The 22,782-nt window shown below is 37.0% G+C and overlaps 5 protein-coding genes, 1 long non-coding RNA gene and 1 pseudogene across 8 annotated transcripts; 4 read left to right on the forward strand and 3 right to left on the reverse strand.

Moving 5' to 3' along the window:
* Positions 271 to 2,924, forward strand: LOC104708018 (probable serine/threonine-protein kinase At1g01540). 2 transcript variants are annotated; one of them, XM_010424502.2, is made up of 7 exons: positions 271 to 1,220; positions 1,471 to 1,575; positions 1,667 to 1,789; positions 1,873 to 2,043; positions 2,146 to 2,275; positions 2,356 to 2,565; positions 2,639 to 2,924. In XM_010424502.2, exons 1-7 carry the CDS (start codon positions 625 to 627, stop codon positions 2,753 to 2,755), a joined length of 1,452 nt encoding a protein of 483 aa, XP_010422804.1. In that variant the 5' UTR covers positions 271 to 624; the 3' UTR covers positions 2,756 to 2,924. The 2 variants fall into 2 exon arrangements, with proteins under 2 accessions (XP_010422804.1, XP_010422805.1); XM_010424503.2 differs by having other exon boundaries at positions 2,642 to 2,924.
* On the forward strand, positions 3,678 to 5,650 carry LOC104708020 (protein BPS1, chloroplastic-like). Of its 2 annotated transcripts, XM_010424504.2 has the most exons (3): positions 3,679 to 3,956; positions 4,073 to 4,122; positions 4,450 to 5,650. In XM_010424504.2, exon 3 carries the CDS (start codon positions 4,455 to 4,457, stop codon positions 5,523 to 5,525), a length of 1,071 nt encoding a protein of 356 aa, XP_010422806.1. In that variant the 5' UTR covers positions 3,679 to 3,956; positions 4,073 to 4,122; positions 4,450 to 4,454; the 3' UTR covers positions 5,526 to 5,650. The 2 variants fall into 2 exon arrangements, with proteins under 2 accessions (XP_010422807.1, XP_010422806.1); XM_010424505.2 differs by lacking the exon at positions 4,073 to 4,122 and having other exon boundaries at positions 3,678 to 3,956.
* LOC104708019 lies at positions 5,581 to 6,456 on the forward strand (annotated as a pseudogene).
* On the forward strand, positions 9,988 to 10,641 carry LOC104709840. The gene is made up of 2 exons (XM_019229128.1): positions 9,988 to 10,334; positions 10,422 to 10,641. The coding sequence occupies exons 1-2, from the start codon at positions 10,026 to 10,028 to the stop codon at positions 10,638 to 10,640; spliced, it is 528 nt and encodes a 175-aa protein (XP_019084673.1). The 5' UTR covers positions 9,988 to 10,025; the 3' UTR covers position 10,641.
* LOC104709841 (zinc finger BED domain-containing protein RICESLEEPER 2-like) lies at positions 14,932 to 16,038 on the reverse strand. Its single transcript, XM_010426393.1, has 2 exons — positions 15,063 to 16,038; positions 14,932 to 14,963 (listed from the first exon to the last, which is right to left on the reverse strand). The coding sequence occupies exons 1-2, from the start codon at positions 16,036 to 16,038 to the stop codon at positions 14,932 to 14,934; spliced, it is 1,008 nt and encodes a 335-aa protein (XP_010424695.1).
* On the reverse strand, positions 18,831 to 20,150 carry LOC104709842. The gene is made up of 6 exons (XR_002033115.1): positions 20,097 to 20,150; positions 19,889 to 20,017; positions 19,660 to 19,781; positions 19,381 to 19,485; positions 19,246 to 19,287; positions 18,831 to 19,114 (listed from the first exon to the last, which is right to left on the reverse strand). It is a non-coding gene; the product is annotated as an uncharacterized LOC104709842 (long non-coding RNA).
* LOC104709844 (ubiquitin carboxyl-terminal hydrolase 22-like) lies at positions 20,940 to 22,776 on the reverse strand. The gene is made up of 3 exons (XM_010426396.2): positions 22,275 to 22,776; positions 21,987 to 22,105; positions 20,940 to 21,857 (listed from the first exon to the last, which is right to left on the reverse strand). Exons 1-3 carry the CDS (start codon positions 22,640 to 22,642, stop codon positions 21,058 to 21,060), a joined length of 1,287 nt encoding a protein of 428 aa, XP_010424698.2. The 5' UTR covers positions 22,643 to 22,776; the 3' UTR covers positions 20,940 to 21,057.

A 22,782-nucleotide genomic window follows, 5' to 3' on the forward strand; every position in this document is an offset into this window, starting at 1 on the left:
TGACGAGCTTTTAAATATGAAAATCTGTAGTAAGTAAATTATTTTCTTCTAGGATAAGAAAACAAACTTAAAGTAAACTGTCCACAAAAATTGTACTTATATCATCAACTTGTATTTATAGTTCGGTCATCTCGCCGTTTGTGTTAATTACAAACAAACCCCTTCGGGAATACGTAGGTCTCGCTGCCTTTTCGCCTAACCTAAAAGGGTAACAACGTCATTTAATCAACGTCGCCGTCACTAAAATGCGTAGTTATACAACAACGGAGAGATAGAATCAGACGACAGCTCATCATCCATACACACTTCTCTCTCTCTGAGAGAGAGAGAGAGAGATTACATTCAACAGACAACAACACTGAGAGAGAGCCTTTTCTTTAAATTTCTTCAAAAATTGTAAAAATTTTAATCTAAATTAAATTATTCGATTTGAATTTGTTTATTTCGTCTCTTTGTTTTTTACTCAATCCTCTGTTTTCGGTTCTGTTCGATTCTTCTCTCTCTCTCTGTTTTTTTCGTTGTTTTGCCTAAAGCCACAACATGCAACTGTGATTTAACTGATTATTATTATTACCCATATCCATATCCATTGATTCGCCGGAAAGTTTTATTCTTTTCCGGCGAATGATTCGAATGACGATGTCTTTATTCAATCCTGACTCCATCAACAACGAGCTCTCCAAACCAACATCGATCTTTGGTCTTAAGCTTTGGGTCGTCATCGGTATATTACTGGGATCTCTTATCGTCATCGCTCTCTTCTTCCTCTCCCTCTGTTTAACCTCTCGCCGGAGACACCGCAAGCCGCGTCACGCCGATTTCGCGTCCGCAGCGGTAGCGACCCCGCCGGTTTCCAAAGAGATTCAGGAGATCGTTAGGCCTTCTCCGGCGCAAGACCATTACCACCATCCGACGCAGCCCGTTGCGGCGGAGATCCAAGTCGATATCGGGAAGATCGAGCACCGCGTTGTGTTCTCGAGCGGTGAAAGCAGAGGAACAGTGAGTGCAAGTGAAACGGCTTCGTTTTCAGGGAGTGGTTGTGTTGGACCTGAGGTTTCGCATCTTGGTTGGGGAAGATGGTATACTCTTCGTGAGCTTGAAGCTGCTACCAATGGATTGTGTGAAGAGAATGTGATCGGAGAAGGTGGTTATGGGATTGTGTACAGTGGCGTTTTAACTGATGGAACTAAAGTCGCTGTCAAGAATCTTCTTAACAACAGGTACTACTTTGATCAAGTTTTGATTTTTTTTTTTTACATTACAATTCTGAAACTTTCCAACTGTCAAAAAATTATTTTTTTAACAATAGGAATGGTTTTTTTAGTGTTCTTTGTACTTTGATGAGTATACAATGTCTTGTCTAGGGGAAGAATGTGGTCCTTGGAATGTGTTTGTTGTGTTGTGTAATTAATGAGTCCCTTGTGATTTTGGTTTGTAATCTAAACCAGTCTGTAATAATAATGTTGGAAGGGGTCAAGCTGAGAAGGAGTTTAGAGTGGAAGTGGAAGCCATTGGGCGTGTACGGCATAAGAATCTCGTTAGGCTTTTAGGATACTGCGTTGAAGGTGCATACAGGTAAAAAACAGAACCCCGCATGCGTTATGTGGACTTTTGCTCGTTACATTTTGTGATAGATAACTCTACTCTTTATGGTTTGGGAAATTAGGATGCTTGTGTATGACTACGTTGATAATGGAAACTTGGAGCAATGGATTCATGGTGATGTTGGTGACAAAAGTCCACTGACTTGGGATATCCGTATGAACATAATACTTGGCATGGCTAAAGGGTAACACTTTCGAGACCCGATTGACAACTTTCATTTTTGTGAATTCTTCTTTTTATGTAATTTCTTTGTTGGTATTCCCACAGATTGGCGTATCTACACGAAGGTCTTGAACCGAAAGTGGTTCATCGGGACATTAAATCAAGTAATATCTTGCTTGATCGTCAATGGAATGCTAAGGTATCAGATTTTGGACTTGCTAAGCTGCTGTTCTCTGAGAGCAGTTACGTGACAACACGTGTAATGGGCACTTTCGGGTAAATTGTTTAGTTTTGCTTATCAAGTTGGATAGCTTTAAGGATACCAAGTTCTTGAAACACATTTTTAATTATTCCTTGACTGGTTTCTTTCTTATGTAGATATGTAGCACCTGAGTATGCTTGCACGGGAATGCTGACCGAAAAGAGTGATATCTATAGTTTTGGGATATTAATCATGGAGATAATCACCGGAAGAAACCCTGTTGATTATAGTCGACCTCAAGGAGAGGTATCTTTTTTTCTTCTAAGGTTTCAAAACGGTGTGCTTGTTCCTTCTATTATCGGTTCTTGATTGTCTCGTTTTGTTAGGTGAATTTGGTTGAGTGGTTGAAATCAATGGTTGGAAACCGAAGGTCTGAGGAAGTAGTCGATCCTAAAATACCAGAACCGCCAACTTCAAAAGCTCTTAAACGTGTGTTGCTCGTGGCGCTGCGTTGTGTGGATCCGGATGCGAATAAGAGACCTAAAATGGGTCATATTATACACATGCTTGAAGCTGAAGACTTGTTCTATCGTGACGTAAGTATTTATAATCACTCACAATAAACATTTGAAGTAAACCGTTTTATTTGCTCACAGAGTATACTTTTAGCAGGAACGACGAGCCACGAGAGAGCATGCAAGCCGTGATTATAACCAGCGACAGACTGAAATTTCAGCCGCTGTGGCTGAGACGAGCGAAAGTGAAAGTTCAAGAGACCGTAGATAAAAAGATGTATGAGGAGGAACTGAAAATTTTCCGACCATTAGTTCTTAAAAAATTTTTTTTTTATGTTAATCAATTTTTTTTATTGTATGTGACATAATTATTATCTTAATTCTTTTTGGTTAGGCTAAAATCCCTAGCTCACTGTCTAATTATGAAATTTCTCTGTGTATATATCTATGTCGTCCCAAACATCACCAACGTATACATAAACAGTGTTAATATGATAACGGTAATGGTTTTGTTATTTTGTTAGACATCAAGACGAATATGTCTACGCCTGATAACAATGGTAGGATTATAAGATGTGTGGACAGTGGACCAACCTACCTGTTATTTTCAACATAAGATGATGATCGGAGTTTATATTCACACTCACACATGTCATACATATCCCCAATGGATCGATCAACGTCGTGGTGGTCACTCTCAGCGGTACCCAAAATGGATCCATGTGTACTATTCCTTAGCTGTTTCATCATTGCGTTAAATAATAAAAATATACTGAATTGGATATTATCTTCTGATAAGAAGAGGTCACAGTTGTTCACGTGATCCAAATGATAGAGATGCTATGACGGCTTTTATCGGACCGTTTTTAGCATTGGTTCTGTTTGGATAAGTTTCTTCAAGTTCAACAATAACTTCACAAGAAAGCAGAGCATTCGTCTATGAAGATGATAGATGGATCCACATGTTGGTCTATCAAACTCACAAGTCGCATGTTATTTTCTTGCAAAAAGAGCCCAGTGACATGGGCCTGGAGCTTATAAGAAATACGAAGACAGAATGACAAATATACCCCCAAAATAAACAATTATTTTCGAGCAGAAACCAGAACTTTCTAGCCCTCAGATTGAGAAATAATGAAATATCACCGGCGGCTATAAATACACTTACCACTTTTGCTTTTTTTTATTAGTGGTATAGTGACAAATGTCAACGACTGCGTGACAATTAAGACATCCTAAATCCCTAACTGTATATGTTTGTCTGTATTCTTAGTCAGTGCCGCGTAGCAAGTCCTTTACAACTAGCAGTAGCAAAACCAACGCGGAAGGGAGTTAAAGTTGTTGTTGTTGATTGCGTTGATCTGCAGAACACGGCAAGTTTAGTTGATTTTGATTCCGTCCTCCTATAAGAACGCGTTTCAAGTCTCTACATTTCCTCGACAGTTCGAATCCCTATTATATACTTCTACTCGGTAAGAACTAAACCCATCCTCGTATTTATACTTTCTTAGTTCTTTCCTCTGCAAAGTTAGATTAGTTTTTCTTTTGTTTTTGTTCTCTCCTTTCATATCTTCGGTTGTTGAATTAGCCCACCCATTGAAGTAAGCGGTAACATAGCCGAAGAGACTCTCTCTTTAGGTGAGTAAATCGTTGGTCATGTTAATTATCGGCGAGTTTGCTACTTTTTCTTAATGTCAATTTGGATGTGAAATTAACCAATCTTTGGAACTCGGAGTTTTAAGACCTGCTTCTTGTTTGGTTTACCGAAAGTTATGTTTTGTCTGCTCATTCTTGACGTCTATCTATTTGAACGTTGTTGGCGTTACAGCTATTGAAAATCTTATATGGAATTCAAGCTTGATGGGCAATATTTAAATCAGGATTCAGAACAACGTTATTTGTGTTTGTTCACTGTTTCAGACTACTAACTCTGTTTCTTCTTTTTTTTGCATGTGTGTTTTTCAGGTAATATGAGCCAAAATTGTAAACAAGATCCTTCTCTCCGGTTCTTCCGCTTAAAAAACCCGTTCAAGATTCTGTTTAAGAAGACCAACGATGCTGGATTATCGCCAAAGCTTCTCTCGCTGTTGAACAATTTCGAGACAAACTTGACGGTATCGATTAGACAACTTATACCAAAGGATAAGAATGATATCGTTAGCGTTTCTTGGATGATACAAGCCATGGAGTCTCTTTGCGAGACACACAAGAGTATCAGGTCACTCGTGAAGGGTCTGGAGCTTTCTGTATCTGACTTGGAGGAAAATCTGATTTATATATACTCTGACATTAGCTTGAAGCTGCTTGAACTATGCAACGCCTTCACCTCAGAGCTCGATCGTCTCAACCATGGAAACCTATTGCTCAAGTTCGCTTTTAGTAAGCTCGAGACAAAGGAACTCCAGTTATCGTACATGGACAGTTGGAATCAGCACATGGTCTCCAAGAACCCGAGAATCCAAAACTGCGGAGCTGTTTTGACTAGGCTTGTTGAATCGATGGATCATCAACATCATCTATCCAAGAAGGCTAAGAAGAAACACTCTGTGAAAGCTAAAGTCCTCTTACGAGCTCTATACGGTGTAAAGGTCAAGACTTTATACATATTCAGCGTGTTTGCTGCAGCGTTTTCAGGTTCTTCCAAGAACCTATTCTATCTAAGAGTTTCAAAGGAGATGGAGGAGCTTCCATGGGCACAAGCTTTCATGGAATTGCAGAACGAGGTTAACCCGGAGATCAAAAACACACCCTTATCAGACAAATTCACGGTTATTAAAGATCTCGAGGCTGTTGAAACCAGTGTGAAGAAGTTAAACACGGCGGTACAAGAAGGGTCGGTTCCTAATATTTTGTTGTTGGAGCAATTGAAGAAGTCAGTGATAGAGCTTTCGGAAAAGTTTGATCTTGTCTCCAAGGAAACAGGTTGCTTGTCGAAGATTGTGATCTCTGCTCGAGACGCATTGTTCGAGAGTCTCTGGAAGAAATATGCAGAAGAGTTGGGAGTGACATTGCCAATGATGATTAGAAGTGTCAAAACTTGATTTGTGAATAGAAGAAATATGTAATTATGTTATGATGTTTAATAACAAATGCAAGTGAAAAATGAGTTTTTAATTACTAATGAATTGTAATTACTTAATAATTAAATTTAAAGGTTTACTGATGATGATAACTTATCAGTGCGAGGCGTTGGTTGAGAAATTCAAAGTGACGCCATTGGTTATTGGTTTGGTCGGACCCATCTGCTTACGGTTTGTGTCTCTCTCAGAGGTCTTCGATGATGATTGGGCTGATAAGGCCATTCGTGACTCCGAGCTGCTCCAATCAAAGGTGGTTAAGCGGCGACGGCGTAAAGGTAGTAAAGCCGAAGAAGAAGAAGAAGAACCTCACAACTTACATGGTAAAAGAGCAGTAACGATATGGGTAAGTCTGCTTAAGAAGTCTCTGCCTTTATCTTCTTCCCTGGCGATATCTTTCCTTGCTTCCCACAAAGCAGGATCACCCATTCTACCCACTGATTTAGTGAGATGGGCAGGCAAGGAGATGTCCCTTATCTTTCTTCTTTTCTCAAGATTCGAGAGCAAATGGGAGAGAGATCACCTGCGTGTCCTGTGTCTGCGACCGTTATGTTTAGGCCTGTTCAGATTGTTTCTGCTCAGAGATTAGAAGCTCAGGCCGCTTCCATTGCCGATGTCACCGGTTTGCCTTTGCCTCCTGTGAATTTCTATGGTATTGCTTCAAACTATCTAGAGCGGTTGTCTATTATTATTCCCAAGGAAAAGGCTGCTCTTCTTGATCTGGTATGTCTCTTACAGAACTGGTCAATGCCTTCGGATTTGTATCTATCCAAGAACGAGCTCAGGTTTCCCACTCGTGTCTGTGTCATGTCTATAATTATCGTAGCTATTCGGATGTGATGATGTCTCTCTTTCTCTATATCCTAATTAAGCTTACTGAATTGTCCTTAATTCTCCTTTTGCAGAATATGAAAAGGATCTTATGTCATATTTATTGCACGGGCAAAACGAGATGTTTGCTGGCTTAGTAGAAGCATCAGCTGATGACACTTACAGAACTGTTGATCATCTGTGGAATAGTTACCACCCGATAGACAGAGGTGAAAAATTATACTGTGGCATAATTGGAATTGACCATTCTGCAGATTGTTTTCTTTATTAGTTGAATTTTGTTTAGTACTAGATAATTAACGGTAAATGATTTCTTAATCTGCATGAGGTAGTTCTTAATTAATTATATAAACCATGCATCTCATTTTGTAGGAATCCGCATTGTCTAGGATTCCATCCAAGAGGGGAAGAGACTGGGACGAAGATGATTTATCATTTAACCAAATGTCCTTGAACGATGACAAGTTGAGGGATAGAGACAACAACTTTTGTAGCAGTCGTCGTTCAAGAAAAAGCGATTGTGATGAGCCGCCATCACCAGATAATCATATTAATCACGACAAAGAGAAAGCGATAATAAGACTGATAACAGACATGGGGCACTGATATACGCGGCTCACGCGGATTACTACATTCTTTTACGGGTTTGTGCTATGGTCGCTGAGATTGATGCAAGGAATATGCATACAAGTGTGTTGAGCTTTGAGAGAAGATTGGCTTGGATGGAGAAAAATATTCAATCATGCATGTTTTGCATCCCAAGAAAGTGATGTTTTTTTTTTTATGATTAAGAGAATTTTATCAATCAATGATGGCTAGATATTCTTAGAAAACTGTTTACTAGGACAATAAGGAGGTAGGTGATTGAGCAATGATTAACTTTTCAGCAATGTTTTTAAACCCGGACCGGTCCAACCACGACCCGGTGGACATTCCGGTCTGGGTTACCATTAAAAAGTAAAAACCGGACAACTACAAACCCGCAAAAAACCGGAAAAAAAAGAAAAGAAAAAAAGGCCGGCAGTAATGTTCTTTTAAGGTTGCATGAATTTTGTGATTTCTCTTGGCTGCGGTTAAAGTGTTGGATACAAGCATGAGTAAGGCCATCGTGATTCCTCCGCCAACTTTAGCAGATGTGATGACTGATGCAACTTTGCAAACCTCCTCATAGCAAATGTCTCCGACAAATCGATAGCCACACGGATCATATGAGTCTTTTAGTTTAGCTTGATAAGTTAGATGGGATTGTGGAGATGTCGGAAAGTTATCGAGGGGTGTATCATATTTGGTTAGAACGTTGAGCAAATTAAGGCATGTAAGCAAGGCTTTGTCGTATATCTTGTGATATGTCAAACATCCCGGTGAAAGGATAGAGAAACAGTAACATGTCTCTGTTTGAGAGTTTGTGCGATGAGTACACCATGTTTGCAAAATAGTTCGATGTGCAACATTAAACTCACAAAGCGGGTGCGGGTGTAAATCATCGTTAAATAAAGATGTTAATTAGGCAAACATTCATGAGAAGGGTGTAGTTAATAATACTATTCACGAAGCTACATGCAACACTGTTCTCTGCGCTCAGAAAGAGAAAGCAAACCATAAATTTAAATATAATTTCAAACTACGTTTTTTAAACATAAGTTTTTGGAACTAAACAGTACAACATCAAAGTGCAACAGAGCTCTGAAGGGAACATGCAGCTGTGAAGTGTCTCAGAGATCTGATATGCTGACATGGCGTGGCGTGCTGATGTGGAGAAAGATTGTGGAGCGCGATGACAAGATGCGTGAGAAGGAAGGAAGAAGAGATTAAGATATACACGAAGATATTGAGAGTATATTTGATCGAGAGAAATAAGGAAGGATATTTTCCTAGGGATAAGTAATATTTCCTTTTAGTTAAGATATACATAGATCTAGGTTAGAGATCATATGTGCGGGTATAAGTAAACGAGGGTTAGCCACAAAAAGAGCTAGCACTCGTGAGGATTAAGTTGTAAGATTTGTAAACCTTCAAGCATTATCAAAAAGGCTTAGAAGGTGAGTGTGTTGTTTTACTCTTTTAGATCTACACAGGGTGTTGTGCTAGATAGATAGGAGAGTAGGCTTAGGTTCATTTCTTGTACCAACAAAAGTTTTTTATAAGATTGAATAAAAGCGTTTGCTTGACGCGTTTCCAAGCGGGTTGTTTGAATTGTGGTTCTCTATACCTTTACAATTGGTATCAGAGCGGACACCTGATAAAAGGTTTTGATATCCTTTTTCAACAGGTGAGATCTTGCGACAAGGGTATGGAGAAATCACTGGATTTTGTTGCGGTTCAATCACCATTGAAACTCGATCCTGAGTGCTTTGGTTTTTGGAAAGTGTCAATCAAGCAGGCCATCTCAAGCATTGACATGGAAGCTTGGTTTGCGGTGGAAGATGGTTGGTCACATCCTACGGAGAAGAATGAGGAAGGGGAAATGGTTTCTAAGCATAGGAAAAAATGGACTGCAGAAGAAAAAGCGGAGTCCAAACATAACTTACACGCACTGTCAGTTATCTTCAAGTCCCTGTCTAGGGATATCTTCAATCAAGTTCAAGGGTGTGTAGCCACCAAGGAAGCATGGGATATTCTGGTAGTCACGTTTGAGGGCACAAGTAGGGTCAAACGTACAAGGCTGGACAATCTTGCATCAGATTTTGAAAACTTGCACATGTCTGAAACTGAGTCAGTCGCTGATTACAGCAGTCGGTTGAGTGGTATTGCACAAGAAGCTGTAGTCTTGGGTAAACGGTATAAGGACAAGAAGCTTGTGAAGAAATTCCTCAGAAGTCTGCCTGACAAGTTTCAACCACATCTACTATAGATGTGTCGCTGGATTCTGATGAGCTCAAGTACAATCAGGTAGTTGGAATGATGCAGGCGTTTGAGATACAACTAAAGAAGAAAGAAAAGATAAATGAGAAGTCTTTTGTCCTTAAAGCCATAGAAGAACAGAAGCTTGCAGAGTCTCAAGAGGTTGCAGATGAACAAAAAGTGGGCTTGTTGGCTCATCATAGCTCTCAAAAAGAAGGTTTGTCTTTCATCAAAATAAATTAGCATGTTTAGCTATTTATCGCCTCAACATCTTTTGGTTAACTAATTCAGTTGCGGATCTCTATTTTTTTTTTCATCTTCTCATCTGTTTTGGTACTGATTGTGTCTGGTCATATGTTATTAATTGTGTAATCTGTTTAGGTATTGATGATAGATTGTGTGATTTTTTTTTGGTATTGATTGTGTCTTGTGATCTGTTCTGGTGTCGATTGTATGATCTGTTTTGGTATTGATTGTGGTATTGATTGCGTTTGTGGTATTGATTGTGTCTTGTGATATGTTTTGATATTTGATTGTCTTATGATCTGTTTTGGTATCGATTATGTGATCTGTTTTGGTATTGACTGTGTGTTGTGATCTGTTTTGGTATTGACTGCGTGTTTTTGATATTGATTGTGTTTGTTTTTGTATTGATTGTGCCTTTCATCTGTTTTGGTATCGATTATGTCATATGTTTTGATAATGATTATGTGATATGTTTTGGTATTGATTGTGTCTTGTTTTTCAGATGATTGTTGGGCCCATGCCTTTGCTCGAGCTCTAACTGCTGTCATGAAACAACATGGATACACTGGAAAGTTACCCACGGTAGCAGATCTTACATCTTTGATCGATTCCAAATTTCTTTCGAAAATTAATGGATTGCCGAGGAGTGAAGATGCTGCAACTCTATTTCGCGATCATTATAATTGTGAATTCATTGTGCATCGTCGCCCAAAGCTGACATTGGTTCAAGAGAATGAAGAGTTTGAGAAATTTATAGAGAGGCGACTAGCTATAGGGCAAGTAGCAATGTGCTTCTCTTACGTGTCAGGTTATTCTGGTTTCTGCAGTGTACTAAATGATAGAAGGAGAAAGAACGTAAGTTCGCTAATCTCTATTCATATTTGAATTCTTCCAACTTATGATTTTGTGTGTTCATACTTACGAATACTTAACCTTTTCCAGACAGCTTTCTCAGTTTTCCGTCTAAACGAAGGTGATATCCAGCAAATGTTTTACGAGAAGTTAGATGAGCATTGTGCTGTCATAACCGGTCATGGAGTGATGATAAAGGGTTGTGAGAGCATTGAGTATTTTGAGATCCAAGAAACCCAAGGACCTTGTTTTGCTGATAATGATTCACTCGATTGGAACGCCACAAGGGCATCATTACAGAAGTTATGAATTTAAGGTAAGGTATATATATGTTTCTTCTAAAATAATCCGTTATTACTTTGGCTTTATGGTAAAAAATTTTATTAATTTAGTTCTCTTTTTTTTTGTGTTAGATGATTAATCATCCTGAAAAAAAAAAAAAAAAAATGATTAATCATCACTGAGATTCNTAATGATTCACTCGATTGGAACGCCACAAGGGCATCATTACAGAAGTTATGAATTTAAGGTAAGGTATATATATGTTTCTTCTAAAATAATCCGTTATTACTTTGGCTTTATGGTAAAAAATTTTATTAATTTAGTTCTCTTTTTTTTTGTGTTAGATGATTAATCATCCTGAAAAAAAAAAAAAAAAAGATGATTAATCATCACTGAGATTCAGGATGACAGGAGGATTAGGAATGAGCTTGAAGATGCATTGGTTGTTAAGATCTCAATCGATAAGCGGATATTATTGGATAATCTTAGTTGAGTAATTTTGCTTTCTTCTGCAGTGATATGAATTTTTGAAACATATAAAATGCTGCGTTTTGAGTTCTTAGTGATTTAAAACTGACGTTTCTTATCCGGAAACTGTAATGTGAATAAAAATGGAGAACCGTTCTGTTACTTGCCGTCATTATTACAGCTCCTTGTTTTTTTTCATCAGCCACAGCGAAGTTATCGTATTAAACATTCTTCGGTTTGTTGTTCACTGTACATCAAACATGAGTCCTTTGAATCTATACCAATCTCAATTTCTCTGGAACCGTCGTCTTCAAGTTGGGATTTTCATCCGTTAAGAGGGCTCGATGGATGCAAAAATCTGGTTTCTGTTAAAGCTACTCATGCTCGGATTATGAAGTTATTCGATCGATTCGAATTGGAGTTCATCGTTACCTTTGAATTCGGAGAATTTGGATACGCTAGTTCTTGTAAAGACAACAGAGCAAAACGGCACAGCTTTGTTAAAAGGTCTTAAGACTGCAAAGCCCAACATTAAGACTGAAGCTCGGGAACAAAGCTGCAAACCCAAGTGTGCTCAACGGCTACCTGCAAAATCGGATAAGAAACAAAGGATTAGCACAGCAAGCTGGTACGGATGTGAAGACAAAGAACAGATTCGCACTACTTGAATCATGCGACAATGATTAAGCCACGTGACAGCTAGTCACGGCCTAGATAATTCTAGAGACTAAGTTAAACCCATGTAATCTCTATAAAAGAGAAGAGCAATTGTTATTGAACTTTCAAGGATTGAATAACAAAAGAAACAATCTTTCCATTACCTTTCTTTCTTTCAGTTCTGTGTTCTTGGAAGAGATCGAGCGTTACGGAGTAGAGAAGTATAAGGTTTTAGAAGAAAATGTTCAGCTACAGAACAAAGGAGTAAATTTCGACGGAGTAGTTCTCGCTATGGTTTTGATAATTTGTGCTAAATGTATCCGGATAAATAAATGGGGTATTCATCTAAACTCATTTATATTGATATTTTTATTAAAAATTTATCATATAAAATTATATTTTCTGCCAAAATTGTAAAATTACATTTTCCAGCCAAAAACATAAAATTATATTTTCTCAAAACCGTGTTTTCTCGCCAAAACCGTAAAAAAAGTGTTTTCCCGCCAAAAAGCAAAAACATTTTTTCCCACCAAAAAATCGCAAAAACGTGTTTTTCCGCCAAAACCGCAAAAACGTGTTTTCTCGCCAAAACCGTAAAAAAAAGTTTTCCCACCAAAACCGTAAAATAAAAGTGTTTTTCCATCAAAACCGTAAAAATGTGTTTTTCCCGCCAAAACCGTAAACGTGTTTTCCGCAAAAAAAAACACAAAAATTGTCTTTTGTTATCAAAATGTTTTTTTCTTCTCAAAACCGTATTTTCTCACCAAAACTGAAAAATCCGAATTTTTCCATCATTAAGAAATATTCTCACAAACAAAAAAAAAATCCCGCCAAAATTACAAAGCCACAAAACTGCACATTATCACCAAAATTATATATTTAAATGGGTTCAATATGTTAAATGGGACTGTGTATGTTTAAATGGGTTTGAAATATATACAAGGTTAAATGAGTTTATACTTAAATGGAGTGGGTTTTAATGAGTTGGATTTAAATGGGGTGGGTTTAAATCCATTTTAACATTCCTAGAGAGGTGGGAAGAACATTGTTGATTGTTTAAGAATTCACATATAATATATAGAAAATGAGTAATGTTAGTCAAAACATATTTTGAAAATAATATTATAATTAATATCCATCACCATAACACCATCTCTTCTGCTGAACCCACTAATTTCAATTATTTGCGTCTTGAATCAAGAATACTGAACCCTAAGGGTATAATGTAGAGGTAACCCAAAAACATCAATCTTAGACATCGATAAGATCAAAATAGACTCCAAGTCCTAAATCTATAAGAATTTTTTCAAAAATGTTTAATTCTATGATTATCCATAAATCTATACTTAATTTTTTTTACAAACAAAGAACAAAAACATTTAGCATAACATACAAAACAAAATATTTAAAAGATCAACAATTAAAATATCGTTGTATTATGAAGTATATGTAATTATGATTTAACTTTTTCAAAGTTAAAAATATTTATTTTTGTTATTCTTCTTATATAGATATGTATATATATATATATGTATATATATATATATATTATGTAGATTTGTAGTTTATTATTATTTTAATTTATTTGCTTTTAAAAAAAGAAATAAATATACATATTTTAATATAATCAATTAATAACATATCGCCTATCTTATTATTTACATTTGTGAAATATCTCAAAATTTGGTTGGAAGGTTTACACTTTTTTTTTGGTCAACATTGGACCACAACAAACCTACCCATTAACCAAATTAAACTTTAAAATTAAGATTATTAAATTTTAGTTTATTTTTATTAATTTTTACTTTATTATATTAATCTTTTTTTTACATAAATCCTTTTTAGAATAGGTTTTGAATTTTTACATTTTAATTTTTTTTTTAATAAATTTAAAACTGACAAGTGCCAACATCTTAACGATACAATTGACACGTGTCACGATCATGCTAATGAGTAGCTTTATATAATAACTAGTATACCACCCGTACAACGTACATGGAAAACAAATAAGATTGATTTTATATGAATGAATAAAATGTTTTATGTTAATGATGAACTATGTAAAATTTCAGTGGATTAAAAAAAACATTTTTTTTTGTCAAAAAGATTAAGAGTGTGTGTGAATGGTTATAGCGGTTTGGACGGAAAAATTCATCTGCGAATCAGACCGCTTTTTATTTACTATTCATCAAGTGTAGTACGCAGTGGTGCGGTATTATATATATATATAATGTTTTATGTTGTAAACGCCTAAACCGCCTAAAAACCGTCTAGGTCCCGATTAGGTGTTCTAGGCGTTAGGTTACCGCCTTGATACTGCCTAGCGCTTTTTTGAACACTGATAACTTTAACTTTTGTTTCTTATTAGAACAAAATTTTAAACAACATAAATGTTACTGAAAAGTATAAATAAGCAAAACTAAAATGTTATAATACTTTTGTATACTATGTATTTGTTAATATATTACTATTTAAAATTTTAAATGATTACTAAGTTCTAGTCTAACTTTTGTATAGTACATAGTTGCCATGGGCGTTCGGCGAATTCGGGTTTTTCGGGTCGGGTTGTTCGGTTAGCCCAATATTCGGTTATTGAAAATTTCCACTGAATAGACCCGAAATTGAATTCGGTTCGGGTCGGTCGGTAGTCGGGTTAAACGGGTCGGTTACCTGATTTTATTTGTCTTCCGAGAACAACTGAAACCTGTAGCAAATTCAGTATATTTAACCCGAATAAGACATTTTCAGGTTGTACAACCATACATAAGCTGTTAAGTTTCTGTACTAGTAGCTTAAAGTTGTGTTGTGAGCTTAAAGCTACTTGTACAAACCAGTACAGACCATTACACACAATTACAGAAGCTCGTAAGCTAGTTTAATAACAAACCATTACATCAAGTCATCAAAAAAGGTTGTTAATATGCATCAAAAGGTTCTCAAAAGGGCGGCTTCAAGGTCAGTATTGTTACGGTTGCTTTCTGCGTCAAAAAGGACAAAAACACAGCTTTAAAGTATGTATTATCCGATCCATAGTTAAGGCTGCTTTCCGTATCAAAAAGGACTAAAGTGCAGCTTCCTACCTACCTATGAACATCATAAGAAAGACTTGACAATATAAATCAAAAACAGAATCAAAACTTGACAATATATAAAGGTTAGGAGAACCAAATCATACCTGCCATGATATGAAGAATCATGGATTTGCAACCATTGAATTTTGAGAATCTACACAAGCAAACAAAAGGGAAGAGATTAGTTATAGACTTATAGTTATGAAAAGATTTGAAATGATTAATAAAGAGTAAAGAGAAAAGATAAACTTACCAAGAGACTCAAAAAATTCAACTTCTTCCAACATTTGGGCCAAGTTTGCTACTGCTGCTTCAACTTTATAAGAACACTTTAACCATTGTTGGGTGCACAACAAAAGCTCAACCATGTAAGGAGTTAAAGAACTCTGATACGAATCCAACACCCTCCCACTCATACTAAAAGCTGACTCTGAAGCAACATATTTGGCTTGAATGGCTAGAACATCTCTAGCTATCTCGGACAAGATTGGAAACTTACAGCTATTACGCCTCCACCAACTGAGTACATCGAAAGACATCCCCAACTTTTTTTCTACTCTTGGCTCAGGTTTCTCGGTTAGATACATTTGTAACTCATTGCAGCTATCATCACTACTACTCAATCCAACCACCTTATGAAATATTTCTAGCATCCCCTCACAATCATCTTCATCATCTGAAATCTCAAAGTTTTCAGGCCGTACTTGCGAATCTGTAAAATCTTCGATGTCTTCTGGTTTGTTCAGCTTGAAACTATAATGATCATACAGTTTCGAGAGTACACTTGAAATTTTGGCATTGAGGTGCCTACTCTCTATGGTGTCCTTACCATACAGCTGGTCAAAGCAAAGGGAAGCAAACTTCATCTTGTTTCGAGGATCGAATACACTGGCCACAATCACTAAAGGGTTCATGTTGTTTAGTCCATCCCAATACTTCTCAAACTTATCTCTCATGACATGTGCTTGCTTTTTGATCTCCTCATCAGGACTGCTACACTTACTCATCAGATTCCTCTCAATGTCAACAATTTCATTGTAACATAAAGAGAAAGTAACTGAATTAGAAGCACTGAATGTCAGAGTACACCGGTAAAATATCTTCAGGAACTTCACTAGCCTTGATATTTCCTCCCAGTCAGAAGAAGTGGGTGGCCCAACTCGTTTCATCTTTGTCTTCTCATCCGCTTCTTCAAAGTAATCGCAATACAACTTATCCTCAGCTTCCATCTTTTCAAAATCCAACCTCAACTTCAAAGCAGAATTCAACATCAGATATGTTGAGTTCCAGCGTGTGACAACATCTACTGGCAAACTGCCTCTACACAACTTTTTTGTGTCACACCTCAATGCAAAAGATTTAAGCCTAGTGAAGGATGATCAGACATACTTCACTGCAACTAATGATTCTTCTCCTCTCAGCCGTAACACATCCTTAAAAGAATCCAAAGCCTTGTCATTGTTCTTTGCATTATCAACTGTAACCGTAAATACCTTCTTAATTCCCTAATCATCTAAGCAGTCCATCAACTGCCATGCTATGGTGTCTCTTTTATGATTTGTGATTGGTTTGAAGCTAAGGATTTTCTTCTGCAACTCCCACTCGATCGATTTCATAAATTTAGGGTTTAGGTTTCAATTTCTCTACACAGATTTTCGACTCCAAAACAAAAATAATCAAATAAAGAATCAAACAAATCCTAGAAGAACAGAGAAAGATGAAACAAAGATCTGACCTGTATGGCTGCGGTGAATTGAGGTTGTAATCGGCGAGTATAAGATTGAGAAGATGTAGAATTGAAGAAGGAGAAGAGACGCAATGAGAAAATTGATCGGAAAGATGGCTGAACTGATGAACTGTTACAACTTTGTCGGAATCGCCATGATCGGGATCGAATGAGGCAGAGACGAAGGAGTCAAAGTGAGACACGGGTTAAAACTTAGGGTTAGATTATCTATATATGGCTCCGGTATAGTTGTGGATAAACCGATCGGTCCGATTACCGAACCGATATCCGAATCACCAAATCAATTGCGCCGTTCGGTTTGACAAGATAACTTCGGTTCTCGCCGATAACCGTAAATGTCGGGTTAATCGGTTTGGTTGGAACGGTTTCTGCCGTTAACCTAAGGCAAGTACATAGAGTAGGTTATTTTATCTCTGCTATGCGCCGATATATTTATATAGATTGTGTGATATAAAATGACCAATCGAGATCAGAAAGCTCATTAGTTTAGATTTTTACCATCTCACTAACTAACATTTTTAAATTCTAATTTTTTCTAGACAGTAGTATTTATAAAAAGGAAAAAGATATATATATATATAGAAGAAAAAAAAAAGTAAATTTTCGAATAACAATATAAGGAAGGAAGCAAATATAAAATTTCCCTAGTTATTAGAATATATTTAATCATAACAAATATCTCTATATATTATTAATTTATACTATAAAAATATTAAACATTAATTTATGTATACAAACTAATATCAAAATTAATTTATAAAATATCATGGTTCCTTCATTTACGAAGGCTTTTTACTGTATGTACATTATTCTTAAAAAGCGAGTAATCTTTTTGTAAGGTAGTGTTGGATAGAAGCATGGCTATGGACACTGACGGTATGAACTATGAACCGTTAAATCTACAGAGATGTTAAGCAAGATTCATGAGAAAGGTGTAGTTACTGATACTATTCATGGAAATGAACCGGAAGCTCTCTCAATCTGAAAGAGTTTTATTTGGTGATGCAAAACAAATAAATCTAGTTGGGAAACCTCAAACCTAGCATTGCTTTTGTTGTCTCCAAAGTAGCTCAGTATTCTTTACATCCAAGATATTCTCTCATCTCCAGGCTGTTCACAAGGTGTTTTACGCTACTTGAAAGGTTAGATCGGTCAGGGACATTTGTGGAACATAAAAACAAAAATTGATATTCGAGGATACTCAAACTCGGATCGGTGTGCTTGTCGAGAATCGAGATACAAGACAATTTGTAACATTTTTCCGTTGTATCTTGGAAGCCTAACAAGCAAGATATGGTCTCTTTAAGCTCAGCTGAAGTAGAGTTCTTGTGGAAGGTAAAATGGTTGATAAGGCGATTCATGTTTTCTCGAAAATGGTGGAACCGGGATGTCGACTTAACGAGATATATGTATAGTTTGGTTTTAAATCTTTAGATGGAAGGTATAGTTTAGTTAGCTTGAGAAGTTAGATGGGATTGTGGGAGATTTCGGAAAGTTAATTAAGTCTAAGCAATGAAGGCATGTAAGTAAGGCTTGCGGATATCTTGTGATATGTAAAACTTCTCATAGAGAAATGTCGCTGTTTTAGAGTTTTTTGTGCGGTGAGGGTAAAAACCAAATACACCATGTCTGTAAAATAGGTCTATTTGCAACCTTACAGTACTCACAAATCTCAATAGGTCTATTTGCAACCTTAGAGTACTCACAAATCTATAGAGATGTGTTAGGCAAAGTCATTAGAAAGGTGTAGTTACTAAATACTATTCATGAAGCTATACAAAACTGTTCTCTGCGCTCGGGAAGCTATAGCGAATTCCTCATATTCATGATTTCAAAAATTTATAACATAAATTAAAACCACGGAATTCAAACAGAAGTTTTGCAACTAAATATAGCTAGTACAAGCCGTAATATATGTTTATGAGGATGATAACACATGAAAATAAAATAAGAAAGTTTCATCTGGTTAAGAAAACAAGTCAATTAGGAGTGAGACGCCGCTGACGCCGGCACGGATCATCGAGGAATCTTTTCATACGGCGCTCCATAAGAATAATACCACAATGTTGACAGCCGGTAAAGTTCGGGAAGGTGGTGTATTCCTGTTGCTTTATAGCCAGCGTAAAAGGAACTCCCTTGTAACCTAGTTGTAAAGCCCTTTGTACATCATTCACATCAATGAAAGCAAATCTGTAAAGTAAAGAAGAGGATAACACAAAGGGTCAATCTTTACTAAAGCTGGTGTGAAAGTAAGGAATAAAAAAAAAAAAAGAAATTGGAGAGGAGGAACAAGTAACAAATCCTAAGCGTTCACCGGTTAGACACTCTATGGGAACAAAAACCCTAAAGACTTTAAATCCGCAGGACTCAAAATATTTCGTCAATGTGCTCTTCATCACATCTCTGGGAAGGGAAACATCCAATCCCCTAGCTAAAATAGTAAACTCGTTGTTTCTATTTGCATCTTCAGTTTTGAAACAGCACTCATGTGTGTCTTCTTCCTCCTCCTCGTCGTCGTCGTCGTCCTCTTCTTCCTCCTCCTCCTCCTCCTCCTCCTCCTATACGTTATAGGGACAAGAACCAGGATTTCTTTGTGAGTCAAGTCAGTAGTAGAAAGCTCTAAACTATAAAGTGTAAAAGAATCATCATTTTGTCAGCCTACACAATACAAATAATTAAATGTAGATACCTTGGAGGATGAAGTATCCGGGGCCTTGGTCAGAAAAAACTCCTGCAGGTTTTTTACATATGGTTTCAGTCAAGTCAGCAACAGAGGCCCCTAGGCTAGTAACCAAAATTATTAAAGAAACATGCATGCATATACATTCAATGACATCCCCGGTAGATAAGCCTTTCCCATGAGATAATCCTGCAGGTCTTTCGTAGTTTCAGTCATCTCTTTGAAAGATTTCCTCAATCTCATCATTTCCTGCCATTCAAATAATGAATTGGACTCATCAATGTCTGATCTATATATATATATATCTAGAGAAACTATAAGTGTGGTGAAAACAAATACAGAATCGAAGCATATGATCTTAATTAGTTCAAAGTTTTTTCATTTCAAGTAGTAAATAGAAGAAACGTCGTAACATGCATATACCTTGGTTGAAACTGATGATGAACAAAAAAAGAGCTACTCGTCTGGTAGGGACAATGCTGGTGGAATAACTTTCAAGACCGATGAAGAAGATCTCAAGGATGATCCAAGTGTTCGTGTCCAGCCTGAAAATGGAATCAACGAGGAGCAAAGGTATGATCTGCATGATCTACTCTGATCTTCAGCACTAATAATTAAAGAGGTAAAATGGGAAAAGTATGGAGTAAAGTACACCAAAATATAAGTTCTATTCCTTCATGTTGATGCTAGAGCCTCAAAACCAATAAAAACTGTGGCAGGATTTGGTAGGGTATTTGGTTCTATCCCATTGAGGTGAATTTCTGGCTTTTGGAATTTTCATCTAGAAAAAGCAAAAGCTTATCAATTGATCAGAAAAATGTAGGTATCAGTAGCTACTCCATTATGATATGTAGCCTTACCTTTACATTTTATATTACTGCAGACAAAAGCTTAGACGGATAGAGGTTGCTTTGATAGAGTATAGAGAATCTCTGGAGGAACAGGGGATGAAAAACTCTGATGAGATAGAAAGAAAAGTTGCAATCCACCGAAAGAGGCTTGAAGCTGATGGCTTATCAGGAAATCGTAAGTTCTTACTAACACACTCAAAAGTTACTACCTTCTGGATGAAACATTGGAGACATTTGTTTCCACATCCATAAAAAGTTGTTTGTTTACAAACGAGATAAACAATGTTTTTCTCAACTGCAGAGAGAGTATTACTGGAGAAAAGGGAGAGGCGTGAAGATTCTAGAGATTCATCTAGAAAGAGATACCGAAGTGAGAGCCAGAATCGAAGCCAAAGTCCGCCACAGAAATCAACCAGACTTGGAAAAAGACAGACTCAGAGACAGAGATAGGCAACAATATGACTTGAACAAGGACCGAGAACGAAGAGCAAAGAGCTCAAGTCATGAGAGAGATGATCATGATAGAAGCAGAGAACGAGATAGAGATTGGCGCAAACGAGGCGTGAGATGAGATGATTGTTTGTTTGGTTTCTGCAGGACACGTGATATGTTATTTCTATGAAGATTTTTGTCTCGTACTGAGTCTGGAATCTTAGAAACACAATTGTATTTTGTGTTTTTACAGTTCCATTTTCATAGTTCCATTTGAGAACCACTTGCTGAGCATAAGATGATGATTGATTCTATGTTTATGTACAGTATCACTTGTGTAACTTGAACATCTTTGTCCGCGTATTTCTTAGCTGACGTGACGTAAGGAGTCTGATGTAGTAGTAACCTTGAACACTGATGTAATGAAAAATAAATTTTATCACTAAACTTGGCTTTGAAATATTTGGCATAAACCTTAAATCAAAAAAAAAAAAAGTATTAAGGGAAAATGCGTCAAAATCTTTAGCCAAGTCTAGAGTCAGCAATCAGCAAAGGGAAATGCATCAGCCATGGAGATAACTTGATAACTCAACTCCTTATGAGCCTTTTGAATCACTTTCTCTTGTGCATAGAACAACATATAACACTCGCATCCTCTCACCACTTCTTCTTCAACCTCATTGATCCATGCATCATCACATTTATACCACAACCCTTTCAGCCTAAGGTAGGTCACATAGTGACCCGATTCCAACATCCCTGAGTGAGTTACAACCGCAAATATCTCAAATTCCGCTGATGGAGATGAAGATGATGAACTGTCATATTCGCCTTCTCCATCAAAGGCAAACATCCTGTTCCCAAACCGCTTTCCAATGATGGATGAAGATAGGTAAGGTGACATGTTTAGGCGGAACGGATACTGCAAGTAACTATCAATTTTTCTTGAGGTTTTACGGGTAAGAGAATGTTCAAAACGCTTTACATGCAAGCAAAGTAGCAGAGGAAGTCTTCTTATGGACATTTGTTTTGAAGATTCTCGCTTTTCTCCACAGCTTTGGCAGTTTAGTTTCTGGTCCGGACCAAGTTTTTCTGACCTTGTGAAGAAATCTAAGCAACCTGCGAGAGTTGGCATGGTTGCATTCACGCTTGGTCCACCACTATATCTGTTCTTTCTGCAATCAGCGTGAGAGAATCCATTCGCAGAATCTAAAGTAAGTGAAATGTCGATAAATGGATCATATGTTGTTGATGTGGATCCACACGTTGTGCAGGTGACATCTGATCTTAAAAGACCAGAGAATGCTTTGTGAGTGATACACTGACACTCCTCATGATCTGTACAGTAAACCAACAAACTCTTCAGTATCAAAAGGGAATTACATGAATCATCAAATTCTATGTTGAAAAGGTTTCATCAATACATAAACAACACATCATCATGTCTTTCTTCCAAATTAGATATACCTTGATACAAACATTTCGACTTTCCTTCGTTCTCATGGATACGATCCAATAGAGAAATGAAGAACTCGTGAGAATCCTGCTGCTCATATGTTGCTAGATTTGTTGAGTGCTGCCACCAACTTCATACGCCAAAAAAATATATCAAATCAGCATCACATAATGTCTATAAAGATATTAATTCATGTTAACAAACTTAGATAAGCATCTATAGCAATGTGACCGTTAACATACATTTTGAACCTCTAGAAAACTTTGTATAGAAAAGTGAATAACGTTTAAAAATCGAACCTGTGAAGCAAATGAGCTGGGCTATATGGAGTCCTATCACCGGAAAACATAGCAGCGAAGATAACATCAAGATCACAGGGCAAACACAACAAACTCATTGTTCTTCTCGGACAAAGATCACGATTGTGCTGACCACTTAACCAAAAGTTTCTCAAAGGAGGAGCATGAACAAGCGCTTGCAACACAGCATTCATGAAACAAGTGCTTCCAAGATTATTCAAACCTCTTAACCCCAAAGGAAACGACCATTTCTCCCTCCGATCTCGAGGTGAGACCAGAAACTTGGATCCTATAATCAACTGAGAGTCCAACCTCCTCTTCTTGTTGGATCTAACCGGAACAACATCAGCCCCTGATTTAACAGACATACCCAACCCAACAAGCTGCTTAGAGACAACAATCTCGTCGAACTCAGGATCATACACTTGATCTATGCAAGCGCAGCAATAAAGCTCAGATCTTTCAACATCAATGGCGATATCATGGCCTTTATTCAACTGGGTATGCA

This window comes from Camelina sativa, chromosome 8 (assembly GCF_000633955.1).
Source record: "Camelina sativa cultivar DH55 chromosome 8, Cs, whole genome shotgun sequence".
Lineage (NCBI taxonomy): Eukaryota > Viridiplantae > Streptophyta > Magnoliopsida > Brassicales > Brassicaceae > Camelina > Camelina sativa.

Coding starts and splice junctions, on each gene's coding strand:
- LOC104708018 (XM_010424502.2), top strand. CDS start 625: ATGATTCGAATGACGATGTCTTTATTCAATCCTGACTCCATCAACAAC. Junction 1,221..1,470: donor AAGAATCTTCTTAACAACAG/GTACTACTTTGA, acceptor TAATGTTGGAAG/GGGTCAAGCTGAGAAGGAGT. Junction 1,576..1,666: donor TGCGTTGAAGGTGCATACAG/GTAAAAAACAGA, acceptor TTGGGAAATTAG/GATGCTTGTGTATGACTACG.
- LOC104708020 (XM_010424505.2), top strand. CDS start 4,455: ATGAGCCAAAATTGTAAACAAGATCCTTCTCTCCGGTTCTTCCGCTTA.
- LOC104709840 (XM_019229128.1), top strand. CDS start 10,026: ATGAAACAACATGGATACACTGGAAAGTTACCCACGGTAGCAGATCTT. Junction 10,335..10,421: donor ATGATAGAAGGAGAAAGAAC/GTAAGTTCGCTA, acceptor AACCTTTTCCAG/ACAGCTTTCTCAGTTTTCCG.
- LOC104709841 (XM_010426393.1), bottom strand. CDS start 16,038: ATGGAAGCTGAGGATAAGTTGTATTGCGATTACTTTGAAGAAGCGGAT. Junction 14,964..15,062: donor TGAATTTTTTGAGTCTCTTG/GTAAGTTTATCT, acceptor TTGCTTGTGTAG/ATTCTCAAAATTCAATGGTT.
- LOC104709844 (XM_010426396.2), bottom strand. CDS start 22,642: ATGTCTGTTAAATCAGGGGCTGATGTTGTTCCGGTTAGATCCAACAAG. Junction 22,106..22,274: donor CCAGCTCATTTGCTTCACAG/GTTCGATTTTTA, acceptor TGGCGTATGAAG/TTGGTGGCAGCACTCAACAA. Junction 21,858..21,986: donor GTCGAAATGTTTGTATCAAG/GTATATCTAATT, acceptor TTTACTGTACAG/ATCATGAGGAGTGTCAGTGT.